This window comes from Buteo buteo, chromosome Z (assembly GCF_964188355.1).
Source record: "Buteo buteo chromosome Z, bButBut1.hap1.1, whole genome shotgun sequence".
Classification (NCBI taxonomy): Eukaryota; Metazoa; Chordata; class Aves; order Accipitriformes; family Accipitridae; genus Buteo; species Buteo buteo.
The window spans coordinates 88,651,367-88,666,624 of record NC_134204.1 but is presented as its reverse complement, the minus strand read 5'-3'; the positions used below and the strand labels follow the sequence as shown (position 1 = coordinate 88,666,624).

General features: G+C 65.2%; 1 protein-coding gene across 1 annotated transcript in view; it reads left to right on the top strand.

The window, feature by feature from the left end:
* Window positions 1–15,258, top strand: part of RYR1 (ryanodine receptor 1) — a 66,161-nt gene that overhangs the window by 31,045 nt on the left and 19,858 nt on the right. The window contains 29 exon segments of the mRNA XM_075021120.1: window positions 328–442; window positions 536–668; window positions 1,426–1,520; window positions 1,631–1,766; window positions 2,381–2,567; window positions 2,907–3,018; window positions 3,099–3,219; window positions 3,535–3,704; window positions 4,470–4,690; window positions 5,310–5,400; window positions 5,493–5,633; window positions 6,460–6,623; window positions 6,705–6,783; window positions 7,083–7,172; window positions 7,603–7,743; window positions 7,955–8,032; window positions 8,128–8,203; window positions 8,423–8,546; window positions 8,931–9,046; window positions 9,475–9,542; window positions 10,010–10,131; window positions 10,348–10,397; window positions 10,498–10,558; window positions 10,857–11,095; window positions 11,435–11,516; window positions 12,570–12,700; window positions 13,243–13,557; window positions 14,347–14,587; window positions 15,062–15,149. Of these exon segments, the coding sequence (XP_074877221.1) occupies window positions 328–442; window positions 536–668; window positions 1,426–1,520; window positions 1,631–1,766; window positions 2,381–2,567; window positions 2,907–3,018; window positions 3,099–3,219; window positions 3,535–3,704; window positions 4,470–4,690; window positions 5,310–5,400; window positions 5,493–5,633; window positions 6,460–6,623; window positions 6,705–6,783; window positions 7,083–7,172; window positions 7,603–7,743; window positions 7,955–8,032; window positions 8,128–8,203; window positions 8,423–8,546; window positions 8,931–9,046; window positions 9,475–9,542; window positions 10,010–10,131; window positions 10,348–10,397; window positions 10,498–10,558; window positions 10,857–11,095; window positions 11,435–11,516; window positions 12,570–12,700; window positions 13,243–13,557; window positions 14,347–14,587; window positions 15,062–15,149 (3,787 nt within the window).

Sequence of the window (15,258 nt, the reverse complement as noted above, 5' to 3'; positions counted from 1 at the left end):
CCCCCCCGACTCCCCACAACTCCCTCCAGCACCCACTGTCCTCTTCCTGCACCTGGTACCCCCCAGGCACCCCATGTCCCCTCCCTGGGCACCCCATGTCCCTCTGTGTCCCCCAGACACCCCCTGTCCTCTCCCCCCCCCCCCCCAGGCACTCGCTGCCCTCCCAACACCCCATATCCCACCCTGGGCACCCTCACTCCCCCCTGGCACCCCCACATCTCCCCTGGGCACCCCGTTTTCCTTAGCCTGGGCACCCTCTGAACACCCAGGCACCCTGCAGCGACCCCCCCACCATGTGTCCCTTTTTGCCTCCCCCCCCCACCCCAGGAACATCATGAACAACAAGGTCTTCTACCAGCACCCCAACCTGATGCGGGCGCTGGGGATGCACGAGACCGTCATGCAGGTGATGGTCAGCGTGCTGGGCGGCGGAGAGTCCAAGGTGAGCCCCCTCCCCTGGATGTCCCCAACCCCGTGTGTCCCCTCCGGTGGCGTCTGACCCCCCTGGTGTCACCCCCCGCTTTCTCTTCCCCAGGAGATTCGCTTCCCCAAGATGGTGACCAACTGCTGCCGCTTCCTCTGCTACTTCTGCCGCATCAGCCGGCAGAACCAGCGCTCCATGTTCGACCACCTCGGCTACCTGCTGGAGAACAGCAGCATCGGCCTGGGTGAGCCATCGCCCCGCCGGCACCCCCTCCCCGTACCCCCCACCACCCCTCATCACTCCCCGTCCCCTCCCTGCCACCCCTGCCCTGCCTGCTGCCAGCAGCATCCCCCGAGAGATGAGCCCCCCTTGTCCCCTGCATCCTCCAGTCTGGTACCCTGGGGGTCCCTGTATCCCAAATTTGGCACCCTGGGGGTCTCTGTATCCCTAAACTGGTACCCTGGGGGTCCCTGTATCCCAAATTTGGCACCCTGGGGGTCTCTGTATCCCTAAATTGGTACCCTGGGGGTCCCTGTATCCCAAATTTGGCACCCTGGGGGTCTCTGTATCCCTAAATTGGTACCCTGGGGGTCCCTGTATCCCAAATTTGGCACCCTGGGGGTCTCTGTATCCCTAACCTGGTACCCTGGGGGTCCCTGCATCCCTAAATTGGTACCCTGGGGGTCCCTGTATCCCAAATTTGGCACCCTGGGGGTCTCTGTATCCCTAAACTGGTACCCTGGGGGTCCCTGCATCCCTAACCTGGTACCCTGGGGGTCCCTGTATCCCAAATTTGGCACCCTGGGGGTCCCTGTATCCTGTTGTAGCCCCCAATTTCACACCATGGGGGGGGTTCCCACACCTCCAACCTGGTACCCTGGGGGTGTCCCTGCACCCCCTGATCCCAGCCTGGCCCCGCAGCCCCCCAGCAGCCCCGGGTGCCCACAAGCCACGTCCCCATGCCCTGTGTCTGCGCACCCTGACCCCCCCCCCCCAAAAAGGTATGCGGGGCTCGACCCCCCTGGACGTGGCAGCCGCCTCCGTCATCGACAACAACGAGCTGGCGCTGGCGCTGAAGGAGCAGGACCTGGAGAAGGTGGGCGCCCTGGGGATGGGGTGGGGGGGGAACATGACCCCTCGTGCGAGGTACTCGTGCGAGGGAGGTCCTCGTGCGAGGTCCCTGGGTGAGGTGGGTGCCCGCCGCAGGTGGTGACGTACCTGGCGAGCTGTGGGCTGCAGAGCTGCCCCATGCTGCTCTCCAAGGGGTACCCCGACATCGGCTGGAACCCCTGCGGGGGCGAGCGCTACCTCGACTTCCTCCGCTTCGCCGTCTTCGTCAATGGTGAGCTGGGGGGGGGGGGGGAGGTATCCCTGGGGAGGGTTCCCTGTGTGCCCATCCTGGCACCCTGGGGGTCCCTGCACCCCCATGTCCCCATCTGTGCCCTCTGGGAGTCCCTGTGTCCTCCCCATCCTTGACCCCCCCCTCAGGGTCCCTGCACCCCCATGTCCCCAGTCTGGCACCCTGGGGGTCCACACATCCCCTTTATGCCAGCCTGGCACCCTAGGGGGGTCTCTGTGTGCTGAGGCTGGCACCCCTGGATCCCTGTGTCCCCATCCTGGCACCCTGGGGGTCCCCGTGCCCCCTCACCTTCACCTGGCACCCTGGGGGTCCCTGTGTCCCCATCCTGGCACCCTGGGGGTCCCCGTGTCCCCTCACCTTCGCCTGGCACCCTGGGGGTCCTTGTGTCCCCATCCTGGCACCCTGGGGGTCCCTGTGTCCCCATCCTGGCACCCTGGGGGTCCCCGTGCCCCCTCACCTTCACCTGGCACCCTGGGGGTCCCTGTGTCCCCATTCTGGCACCCTGGGGGTCCCTGTGTCCCCATCTGGCACCCTGGGGGTCCCTGCCCATCCCGGGGGCGTCCCTGGGGGTCCCTGTCAGCCCACTGGTGCCGCAGGGGAGAGCGTGGAGGAGAACGCCAACGTGGTGGTGCGTCTGCTGATCCGGCGACCCGAGTGCTTCGGGCCGGCACTGCGTGGCGAGGGGGGCAGCGGGCTGCTGGCCGCCATCCAGGACGCCCTCCACATCGCCCAGGACCCTGCCCGCGACGGGCCCACCGGCAGGAGGGAGCGGCGGCGGGAGCCGTGCGTGGGACGGGGACGGGAGGGGATGGATGGGATGGGATGGGATGGGATGCAATGGGATGCAATGGGAAGGGATGGGATGCGATGGGATGGGATAGGGGCCACTGGGTTGGGGACGGCCAGGGGGGTGGCTGGGGCTGCAATTGCCCCTGTCCCCAATGCTGCAGGGATGCTGGGGGTCCCCATGATGCCCCCCCTTTCCCATGCTACAGGGATGCTGGGGGTCCCCACGCCAGGGTGATGCCTGGCGGTCCCTCACCCTGTGGTCCCCATGCTGTTGGGATGCTGGGGGTCCCCGTGATGCCCCCACCCACCCCCTGACCCCCCTGTCCCCCGCAGGTTTGGGGGCGAAGAGCCGCCCGAGGAGAACCGGGTGCACTTGGGCAACGCCATCATGTCCTTCTACGCCGCCCTCATCGACCTGTTGGGTCGCTGTGCCCCCGAGATGCACGTAAGGAGCCGGGGGGGGACACACATGGGGGGGACACAGCAGGTCCAGGCCTGGTGTGACCCCCCCATCCCACTCCCCAGCTGATCCAAGCGGGCAAGGGGGAGGCTCTGCGGATCCGAGCCATCCTCCGCTCCCTCGTACCCCTCGAGGACCTGGTGGGCATCATCAGCCTCCCCCTGCAGATCCCTGCCCTTGGCAAAGGTGGGTGCCCGCAGTGGGGGGGGGCATGGGGTGCTCAGACACACTGGGGGGACATGGGGGTGCCCAGCAAAATGGGGACTGTGGTGCTGGGGGGGGACACACCAGGCTTGGGGGGCAGACTGGGGTTCCCAGCCAGACTGGGGGGGGGCATAGGTTTTGGGGGGACAGGGGGATGCCCAGGAAGACTGGGGGGGCACCAGGGTGATCCAGGGGCAAGCATCCCTCCCTGGAGGAGCGGGGTGGGCACAGGCAGGGCTGTGGGCAGGGGCGCAGCCCCCCCCACCAGCGCTGCCGCCCCCCCGGTCCCCCATCCAGATGGCAATTTGGTGGAGCCGCGGATGGCGGCCAGCTTCGTGCCGGAGCACAAGGCGCCCATGGTGCTCTTCCTCGACCGCGTCTACGGCGTGGAGAGCCAGGAGTTCCTGCTGCACGTGCTGGAGGTGGGCTTCCTGCCCGACATGCGGGCGGCTGCCTCCCTCGACACGGTGAGACCCCCGGCCGCGGCCCCGACTAACCCCTGGGGTGGGTCTGGGGTCCCCTTAAACCTGCCCTGCCCCATGGGGTGGGTCTGGGGTCCTCCCCATCTGCCCTGTACTTATTGCAGCGACTGATTTAAGCGCTCAAGCCGTCTGTACGAGATTCCGTTTATTTCGCTAGAGGGCCGAACTTATATACGTTTCAACAAGGATCTGGGAAGAACTAAGGGCATCCAGCCCACACTCCTAACCCCGGAGCGCGTATCTGGCTGGGCTGGGATGTTTGCGAGTCCTCAGAACAGTTAAAGATAAAAACATTCCGTACACACGCTGGTGACTGTCCCCAGCCACATCTTCCCAGGCGTACGCAAAGCCATCCTCCGACCCGACTTTGTAAAACTAGTACTTCGAGGGCTTGGCACAACAAATCCTAACCTTCACTCTCGAAAACGAATGCCAGGTGTTCCGAGCTGCTCCCACACTCATGGGGTGGATATAGGGTCACCCCTATCTGCCCTGCCTTCATGGGATGGGTATGGGGTCCCCCGAATCTGCCCTATCTGATGGATATGGGGTTCCCCCCGCCTGCCCTGCCCTATGCGATGGGTATTGGGTCCCCTAAACCTGCTCCTTGGGGTGGATTTTTGGTCCCCCAAATCTGCCCTGCCCCATGACATCCCTTTCCCACCGGGTCCCTCTGTGGGGCGAGTGGGGGGGATCCCTCTACCCCATGGGGTCCTGACACCCCCTGCCCAAACTGCCCCCGGCCACCAGGCCACCTTCAGCACAACGGAGATGGCGCTGGCGCTGAACCGGTACCTGTGCCTGGCGGTGCTGCCGCTCATCACCAAGTGCGCCCCGCTCTTCGCCGGCACCGAGCACCGCGCCATCATGGTGGACTCCATGCTGCACACCATCTACCGCCTCTCCCGCGGCCGCTCCCTCACCAAGGCCCAGCGCGACGTCATCGAGGAGTGCCTCATGGCTCTCTGCCGGTGGGACCCCCAAAACCCCCGTCTCACCCCCACCTATCCCCCCAAGCCCCCTGATATCCCCCCATGCCTCTGCATCCTCCCCAAACCCCCATAGCCCCCCTGAACCCCTGCATCACCCCCATACCCCTGCCTACCCCCCATACCCTGATATCCCCCCATACCCCCTGCAGCCCCCCATGCCCCCCTATATCCCCTCTATATGGCTGCATGCCCCCATATCCCTTCTCTACCTCTGTATACCCCCTATAACCCCTCTACACCTTCTATATTCCTTCTATGCTCCTTTATACCTCTTATTTTTGCTCTACAACCCCCTATATTCCCTCTGTGCCTCTCTACACCTCCCTATATCCCCTCTATACCTCTACACCTCCTTATATCCCCTCTATACCTCTACACCCCCTATATCCCCTCTATACCCCTTCATACCTCCTATATTCCCTCTAACCAACCTATATCTTCTCTATACCCCTGCATACACCCTATAGCCTCTCTAACCCCCCTATATTCCTTCTATACCCCTGCATACCCCCTATATCCCCCCCATACCCCCTATGTCCCCTCTACACCCCCTCTGTGCCCCCCTACACTCACCCTATATCCTTCTATACCCCCCCAGGTACATCCGTCCCTCCATGCTGCAGCATCTCCTCCGCCGCCTGGTCTTCGACGTCCCCATCCTCAACGAGTTCGCCAAGATGCCCCTCAAGGTGAGCTGCGGGGAGAGGGATGACGCTGGGGGGCTCCTGGTGATGGGGATCCTCCCCCCCCTTGACGCTCTCCTCCACCGTGCCCCCCCCAGCTGCTGACGAACCACTATGAGCGGTGCTGGAAGTACTACTGCCTGCCCAGCGGATGGCCCAACCAGGGGGTCAGCTCAGAGGAGGAGCTGCACCTCACCCGCAAGCTCTTCTGGGGCATCTTCGAGTCCCTGGCACATAAGGTCCGGGGGTGGGGACGATGGCAAGGGGGTGGGGAGGAGGGAGGGAATGCGGGAATGGGGATATCAGGGGCTGGGGGGGGTGGGGACATGGGGATGGGGATGATGGGGACATGGGGATGGGGATGATGGGGACATGGCGATGGTGGGGATGGGGATGATGGGGACATGGCGATGGTGGGGATGGGGACATGGGGATGGGGATGATGGGGACATGGGGATGGGGACATGGGGATGGGGATGATGGGGACATGGGGATGGGGATGATGGGGACATGGCGATGGTGGGGATGGGGACATGGGGATGGGGATGATGGGGACATGGGGATGGGGATGATGGGGACATGGGGATGATGGGGACGGGGGGTGATGGGGACATGGGGATGGGGATAATGGGGACACGGGGATGATGGGGATGGGGACATGGGAATGGGGATGATGGGGACATGGGGATGGGGATAATGGGGACACACAGATGGGGGTGATGGGGACACGGGGATGGGGACATGGGGATGACTAGGATGGGGACATGGGGATGGGCATGATGGGGACATGGGAATGATGGGACACAGGGATGGGGATGATGGCAATGCAAGGATGGGGACAGGGTGGTGGGGATGATGGGGACACAGGGGGCTGAGTAGGGTGGGGAAATGGGGATGGGGACATGGGGAAGATGCGGGTGCAGGGATGGGGACATCACAGTGAGGACATGGGGAAGATGAGAATGCAGGGACAGGGACTTGGGGGGATGAGTGCGATGGGGACACAGGGATGGGGACACGAGGGGGCTGAGCGGGATGGGGACACCCCTTGTGCCCCCCGCCCAGCGGTTCGATGCGGAGCTGTACAAGCTGGCCATGCCGTGCCTCTGCGCCATCGCCGGTGCCCTCCCCCCCGACTATGTGGATGCCAGCTACTCCTCCAAGACTGAGAAGAAGGCTTCTGTCGATGCTGAGGGCAACTTCGACCCCAAGCCTGTTGAGACCCTCAAGTAGGGTCCATACCAACCCCCCCCCCCCGGCCCTGTCCTGGCTCAGTCTCACCTTGACCCCCCCATGTCATCCCCCCCCAGTGTCATCATCCCTGAGAAGCTGGATGGCTTCATCAACAAATATGCGGAGTACACCCATGAGAAGTGGGCTTTCGACAAGGTGGGGACCCCCCAGCCCCCCTGCCAGCACCTACCAGACACCCCCAGAACCTCCCTGGGGTCTCTGCATCCCCCCAGGCCCCTGTGGTCCCCCCAGGACCCCTCCACCTGCATGATCCCCCCAAGGACCCCCCTTTGGTCCTCTTGGTCCCCTGCTATACCTGCATGACTCCACTGCGCTCCTGGGACCCCCACCCCAAGTTCTTCCTGCTCCTCTGAGCATCCTGAACCCCCCCGCCCTTGCATGTCAGCCCCCTCCGCTGTCCCAGAGCTGCCCATGATGTTCCCATCACTCGGCAGATCCAGAACAACTGGTCTTTTGGGGAGACGGTGGATGAAGAAGCCAAGACCCACCCCATGCTGCGACCCTACAAGACCTTCTCTGAGAAGGTAATATGTGTGTCCCTTGCTGCGACCAGGCTGGGACCCCCCCAATCCCAGCTGGACACCCCCAACCTTGCCCAGATCTACCAACCCCATCCATCTCCCTCAACCTCATTGAGATCCCCCAACCCCATCCATCCCCCTCAACCTCATTGAGATGCTCCCAAACCCATCCATCTCCATCCGCCTCAACCTCATTGAGATCCCCCAGCCCAGTCTGTCCCACCCCCAGCCCAGTCCTGACCCTCCAACCTCAACTGGACCACCCCAACCCCATCCAGACCCCTCAACTCTCTCTGAACCTCCCCCAAACCCCATTTGACTTCCTGGCTCTGTCCAGACCCCCCCAGCCCCATCTAGACCCTCCTTAGCCTTCCAGCTGGGGGGGGGGGGGGCACCCAAGGGCACCCCATGAGCCCCACACCTGCCCCCCCAGGACAAGGAGATCTACCGGTGGCCCATCAAGGAGTCCCTGAAGGCTATGCTGGCCTGGGAGTGGATGGTGGAGAAGGCCCGTGAGGGCGAGGAGGACAAGGTGGAGAAGAAGAAGACCCGCAAGATCTCCCAGTCTGCCCAGGTGGGGCTGGATGCCTGAGTCTGTCCCCCCCCCCACCGAGAACCCCTGGGGCTCTATGAAGTCCATGGAATGGGGAAGGAGCACCTCAGTCACCTGGGGGTCAATGGGGTCCATGGGGTGGAGAAAGGGCACCCCAAATACATGGGGGGGGGGGGGGACAAGGAGGTCCATAGGGTTGCCCCAACCCCATGGTGCCCCTGTCCCCCCCCAGGCCACCTACGACCCCAGCCACGGCTACAGCCCCCAGCCCGTGGACCTGTCGGGGGTGACGTTGTCCCGGGAGCTGCAGGTGAGTGTTCCCGTGTGTCGTTCCCCCGCCCCCATGCCCCCCCCCCCCCCCGCCAGCTCAGACCCCCTCCCCACCTCCTCGTGTCCCCCCCCCAGGCCATGGCAGAACAGCTGGCCGAGAACTACCACAACACCTGGGGACGCAAGAAGAAGCAGGAGCTGGAGGCCAAGGGTGAGCACCCCCCGTGTCCCCCCCACCGTATGGGCACCCCAGGGATCTGGGCAGACCCCCCCCCCCACGTGGATGCACACCCATGGGTGCTGCCCCACCACCCTCCATGGGTTGTCCTTCTCCCTGCATCCCCCATGGGTGGTCCTCCCCCCCTGCTTCCCCCCCCATGGGTGGTCTTCTCCCCCCCACACCACCCACGGGTGCTGACGGGGGTTCCAGGGGGGGGCTCGCACCCCCTGCTCGTGCCCTACGACACGTTGACGGCCAAGGAGAAGGCGCGGGACCGCGAGAAGGCGCAGGAGCTCCTCAAGTTCCTGCAGCTCAACGGCTACGCCGTCACCCGGTGGGTGGGGGGACAGGGGGGGGACCCAGGCATTTGGGGGGGGGCTGGGGACAAGGGGGCTAGGTGGTCTGGGTAGGGGTGGGTGCAGGGAAGAGGAGGTTTGGGGGGGCTGGAGGGTGCTGGGGGGGGCTTTGGGGACATTGGAAGGGATTGGGGGGGCCAGCGGGGTGGGGGTCTGCAGCCCCCCCCCCGAGCCCTGCTGGAGATGGGGGTCTGGCGGGGCACACAGTGGGGCTTGGGGTGCAGCATGAGGGTGGGGGTTTGGGGTGCGGGATGTGGGGGGTCTGGGGGTGCGCTGCTGCCCCCCTCTCTCCCCCAGGTTGGGGGGGTGGGTAGGATGGGGAGTCGGGGGTGTGAGGCCCCCCCTGACCCCCTCTGCCGCAGGGGGTTGAAGGACATGGAGCTGGACACGTCCTCCATCGAGAAGCGCTTCGCCTACGGCTTCCTGCAGCAGCTGCTCAAGTGGATGGACATCTCCCAGGAGTTCATCGCCCACCTGGGTACGGCCCCAGGACCCCCCAAATCCCTTGGGAACCCCTCCTCCCCGAGCCTCCTGCGACCTTTCTGGTCCTCTCTTGAGACCCCCTTGGACCTCTGAGACCCCCTCGGACCCCTTGAGACCCCCTTGGACCTCTTTAAGACCCTCTTGGACCCCTTGAGACCCCCTTGAAACCCCCTTGAGACCACCTTGAGACCCCCTTGGACCTCTTTGAGACCCCCTCGGACCCCTTGAGACCCTCTTGAGACCCCCTTGGACTTCTTTAAGACCCTCTTGAACCCCTTGAGACCCCCCCCAGGTGCCCCTGGAATCTCTGGACCCCCCTGCCCAGTGCTGCCCCAGACCTCTCAGGGTTCCCTGGGACCCCCCACCTGCTTGTCCCCATGTCCCCCCACCGTGTGCCCCCCCCGACTGTCTTCCCCTCTCCAGAGGCGGTGGTGAGCAGCGGGCGGGTGGAGAAATCCCCCCATGAACAGGAGATCAAGTTCTTCGCCAAGGTCAGAAGGACCCCAAAGTGTGGGGGGGAGGAACCCAAAATAGGGGGGGGCAGGTGTGTGTGGGATAGGGTGGCTTTGGCACAGAAACCCCATTAGCCCCCCCACCCCAGGGAGATGGGCAATGGGGTGTTTGGGGTTTGTATGGGGTTTTTGGGGTCCCTTACTGCGTGTTCGGGGTCTCTGTGGGGTGCATATGGTATGCGGGTGCTTGGGGTCCCCTTTTAGGGGTCCCCATAGGGTGTTTGGGGTCTCTATGGGGTGTTTCATGTCCCTATGGGGTGCATATGGTGTGGGAGTCCTAGGGGTCCCCCTAAAAGATCCTTGGGGTCCCCATAGGGTGTTGAGCTGTTCCTTAGAGGTCCCTATGGGGTATTTGGGGGTATGCATTGGGGTCCCTTATGGGGTGCTTGGGGGGTGCATTCCTTAGGGGACAGAAGTCCCCCCTGACCCCCTCCTGTCCCCCCCAGATCCTGCTGCCCCTCATCAACCAGTATTTCCACAACCACTGCCTCTACTTCCTCTCCACCCCAGCCAAGGTGCTGGGCAGTGGTGGGCACGCTTCCAACAAGGAGAAGGAGATGATCACCAGGTGGGGGGCACCTCCAGACCCCTGGCCATGGGGCACCCAGACCCCCAGCCCCTTGGGCAATGGGGGTGCCCCATCCCACCCCCCCTGCTTTTGGGGGGCTCAGGGGGGTCCCCCTGCGCCCCATCCCCTGGCCAAGGGGATGTGGGGTCCGCACTGTTCCCTCGTTGGGGGTCTTGGGGACCCGCACTGACCCCCCTGTCCCCCGTCCCCCATCAGCCTCTTCTGCAAGCTGGCCGCACTCGTCCGCCACCGTGTCTCGCTCTTCGGTAAGGGGACGTGGCTGGGGACCCTCACCGGGGCGGGGGGGGGGGGGGTGGAGGGTGCCCTGGTGGCACCTGAGCCCCCCCTCCCTGTCCCCATCCCCAGGGACCGACGCACCGGCCGTGGTGAACTGCCTGCACATCCTCGCCCGCTCCCTGGATGCCAGGTGGGACGGGGTCCCGGTGCCACCACGGTGCTGTCCTTGTCCCCACGGTCCCCACGGTGTCCCAGTGCCTCCATCCCTGTCCCTGCAGTATCCCAATGCCTCCCCGATGCCATCCTCGTCCCCACGGTCCCCCCTGTCCCCGCAGTGCCCCCATACCCATTCCTGTCCCCCAGTACCCAATGCCACCCTCGTCCCAGCACTGCTGGGACAGCAGCCGTGTCCCCAACACTGCCCACGCGTGTCCCCGGGGGGGTGGCCATGCCGGTGCTGAGGGTCCCATCGCTCCCCCCCCCCCAAGGACGGTCATGAAGTCAGGTCCCGAGATCGTCAAGGCAGGGCTGCGGTCCTTCTTCGAGAGCGCCTCCGAGGACATCGAGAAGATGGTGGAGAACCTCAAGCTGGGGAAGGTGACGCAGAGCCGCACGCAGGTGAAGGGGGTGGCCCAAAACATCAACTACACCACGGTGGCCCTCCTGCCCGTCCTCACCTCCCTCTTCGAGCACGTGGCGCAGCATAACTTTGGGGACGACGTCATCCGTGAGCCCGCGGGGACGGGGGGGGACACCATGGGGACGGGGGGACACGGGACTCGGCAGGGATGTGGGACATGGGGAGATGTTGGGGACAGGAGGCTCAGCAGGGATGTGGGACACTTTGGGGACAAGGGGACACTTTGGGGACAGTTTAGGGACAGGACGGCGCGTTGGTGATGGTGGAGATGGGAGACTCTGGGGAATGGGGGACACTTTGGGGACAAGAGGACGTAGTGGGGACAGGGGGACCGGGGCCAGCTGGGGGTGCTGGGGCAGTTTGGGGGCGCAGGGACCCCCTGGGTGTTGGGGACACTGCAGCCCTGACCGTCCCCTGTCCCCGCAGTCGATGACGTCCAGGTCTCCTGCTACCGCATCCTGTGCAGCATCTACTCGCTGGGCACCACCAGGAACCCCTACGTGGAGAGGTGCGGGGCTGGAGGGGCCACGTCCCCCCAAAACCCCTCTGCCTGCAGACCTGGGGGTGCTTGTGGGGTGTGCCCACGGCCATGGGGTGCCCGTGGATCTGAGGTGGCCTGTGGGGTACCCATGGATCTGGGGTGCCCATGGATCTGGGGTGCCCGTGGGGTGGCCCGTGAGGTGCCCATGGATCTGGGGTGTCTGTGGGGTGGCCCGTGGGGTGCCCATGGATCTGGGATGTCTGTGGGGTGGCCTGTGGGGTGCCCATGGATCTGGGTTGCCCATGGATCTGGGGTGCCCGTGGGGTGACCCATGGGGTGCCCATGGATCTGGGTTGCCCATGGATCTGGGGTGCCCATGGGGTGGCCTGTGGGGTGCCCATGGATCTGGGGTGCCCATGGGGTGGCCCGTGGGGTGCCCATGGATCTGGGGTGCCCATGGATCTGGGGTGCCCGTAGGGTGGCCCGTGAGGTGCCCATGGATCTGGGGTGCCCATGGGGTGGCCCGTGGGGTGCCCATGGATCTGGGGTGCCCATGGGGTGGCCCATGGGGTGCCCATGGATCTGGGGTGCCCATGGATCTGGGGTGCCCGTGGGGTGGCCCGTGAGGTGCCCATGGATCTGGGGTGCCCGTGGCGTGGCCCGTGGGGTGCCCATGGATCTGGGTTGCCCATGGATCTGGGGTGCCCATGGGGTGGCCTGTGGGGTGCCCATGGATCTGGGGTGCCCATGGGGTGGCCCATGGGGTGCCCATGGATCTGGGGTGCCCATGGATCTGGGGTGCCCGTAGGGTGGCCCGTGAGGTGCCCATGGATCTGGGGTGCCCATGGGGTGGCCCATGGGGTGCCCATGGATCTGGGGTGCCCATGGATCTGGGGTGCCCGTAGGGTGGCCCGTGAGGTGCCCATGGATCTGGGGTGCCCGTGGGGTGGCCCGTGGGGTGCCCATGGATCTGGGGTGCCTCTGGTACCCCAGTCCCTGCAGACCATGGGATGCCTGTGGGATACCGGTGCCCGTGGGGTGCTGCGGGGTGGGGGTGAGCCCGTACCCCTGTACCCGCAGGCAGCGCCCGGCGCTGGGGGAGTGCCTGGCCCGCCTGGCCGCCGCCATGCCCGTGGCTTTCCTGGAGCCGCAGCTCAACGAGTTCAACCCCTGCTCCGTCTACAGCACCAAGTCCCCCCGCGAAAGGGCCAGTGAGTGGGGCAGGGTCCCCCTGTGTCTCCCCCCACGCACCCCGGTGTGTCCCCATGTTCCAGGGGCTGTCCCGTCACACCCCTCCGGGATGAGCCCTGGTTGCCCCCCCCCCCTTCGGGGCACCCCCAGTGCCCCCCATAATTGCTCCAGCTTTAGGGTGCCCCGTGGTCCCTCTTACCTCCACCTTTGGGGTACACTGATCCCCCCATCCCATGGCCCTAGGTTTGGGGAACCCCCACATCTCCAACGTCCCTCTCGTTCCCACTTTGGGGTCCCCCCCCATCTCTGTTGTCCCTCTCACTTGTCCCCGCCGGCTCCCGGATGTCCTGACACCCCCAAATCTCCCCAGCTTTGGGGTACCCTGATGCACCCCAACACCGGCATACCCCCCCTTGTCCCCAAGTCTCCTCACTCGCCCCCACCTTTGGGGCAGTGCCGCATCCCCATTTCCCCTCCCCCAGTTCTCCCTGTTTTGGGGGTCCCCCATCCCCTCGCCGAGGGGTCCGTGTCCCCCCCCGTTGCCATCCCCGTGTCCCCGCAGTCCTGGGGCTCCCCAGCCGGGTGGAGGAGATGTGCCCCGACATCCCCGACCTGGAGCGGCTGATGCGGGACATCGGGGGGCTGGCGGAGTCGGGGGCCCGCTACACCGAGATGCCCCACGTCATCGAGGTGACCCTCCCCATGCTCTGCAACTACCTGCCCCGATGGTGGGAGCGCGGCCCCGACACCCTGCCCCAGGGACCCTGGGCCACCGCCGTCACCGGCCAGCACCTCAACGCCCTCCTGGGCAACATCCTCCGCATCGTGGTCAACAACCTGGGCATTGACGAAGCCTCCTGGATGAAGCGCCTGGCAGGTGGGCGAAGGGGGGTGGGTGGGGGCTGGTGGCCCTAAGTGGTCCCAGGATGGGGCTGGTGGCCCTGGGCAGGTCCCGAGGATGGTACTGGTGGCCCTGGGTGTGTGCCAGGGAGGTGTTGGTGGCCCTGGGCAGGGTCTTGAGATGATGTTGGTGGCTCTGGGTGGTCCCAAGGATGGCACTGGTAACCATGGGTGATCCCACAGATGATGCTGGTGTCCCAACGATGGTGCTAGTGGCCCTGGGTGGTCCCAGAGAGGTGCTGGTGGCCATGGGTGATCCCCCAGATGATGCTGGTGGCCCTGGGTGGTCCCAGAGAGGTGCTGGTGGCCATGGGTGATCCCCCAGATGATGCTGGTGGCCCTGGGTGGTCCCAGAGAAGTGCTGGTGGCCATGGGTGATCCCCCAGATGATGCTGGTGGCCATGGGTGGTCCCAGAGAGGTGCTGGTGGCCATGGGTGATCCCCCAGATGATGCTGGTGGCCCTGGGTGGTCCCAGAGAAGTGCTGGTGGCCATGGGTGATCCCCCAGATGATGCTGGTGGCCCTGGGTGGTCCCAGAGAAGTGCTGGTGGCCATGGGTGATCCCCCAGATGATGCTGGTGGCCATGGGTGGTCCCAGGGATGGCATTGGTGGCCATGGGTGATCCACAGATGATGCTGGTTGTCCCAAGGATGGTGCTGGTGGCTCTTGGTGGCTCCCAGGATGGTGCTCATGGCCATGGGTGGTCCCAGGGAGGTGCAGGTGTCCCCAGGTGCATCCCCCAGTTGCAGCCCCCTGTCCCCGCAGTGTTTGCCCAGCCCATTGTCAGCAAGGCAAAGCCGGAGCTGCTGCGCTCCCACTTCATCCCCACCATGGAGAAGCTGAAGAAGCGGGCGGGCAAGGTGGTGGCCGAGGAGGAGCAGCTCCGCATGGAGGCCAAGACGGAGGGGGAGGATGCCGAGCTGCTCATCCGGGATGAGTTCTCCGTCCTCTGCCGTGACCTCTATGCGCTTTACCCCCTGCTCATCCGCTACGTGGACAACAGCCGGTGAGGGGGGACAGGGAACGTGGCCGTGGGGACATAAGGGTGCTGAAGAGCATCCCTTGGGAGCCATGGTCAACCCGTGGTGGAGCCCAGAAGGTGTGGGGCAAAATTAGGGGCCATGGACATCCCCCTGATGGTGGCCATGGGGACTCACTGATGGTGGCCATGGACATCCCCTGATGGTGGCCATGTGAACTTACTGATGGTGGCCATGGAGACCCACTGATGGTGGCCATGGACATCACCTGATGGTGGCCATGGAGACCCACTGATGGTGGCCATGGACATCACCTGATGGTGGCCATGGGGACCCACTGATGGTGGCCATGGAGACCCACTGATGGTGGCCATGGACATCACCTGATAGTGGCCATGGAGACCCACTGATGGTGGCCATGGAGACCCACTGATGGTGGCCATGGACATCACCTGATGGTGGCCATGGGGACCCACTGATGGTGGCCTTGGGACCAACAGGGCCAAATGGCTGACAGAGCCCAACGAGGATGCAGAGGAGCTGTTCCGCATGGTTGGGGAGGTCTTCATCTACTGGTCCAAGTCCCACGTGAGTTGGGGGGCACTGGGGACGTGGGGGACATGGGGACACTGGTGCAATGGAGGGGCTGGGGGTTGGGGGGGGGGCCTGGAGGGGGTCCCAGGCTGGGGGTCACTCA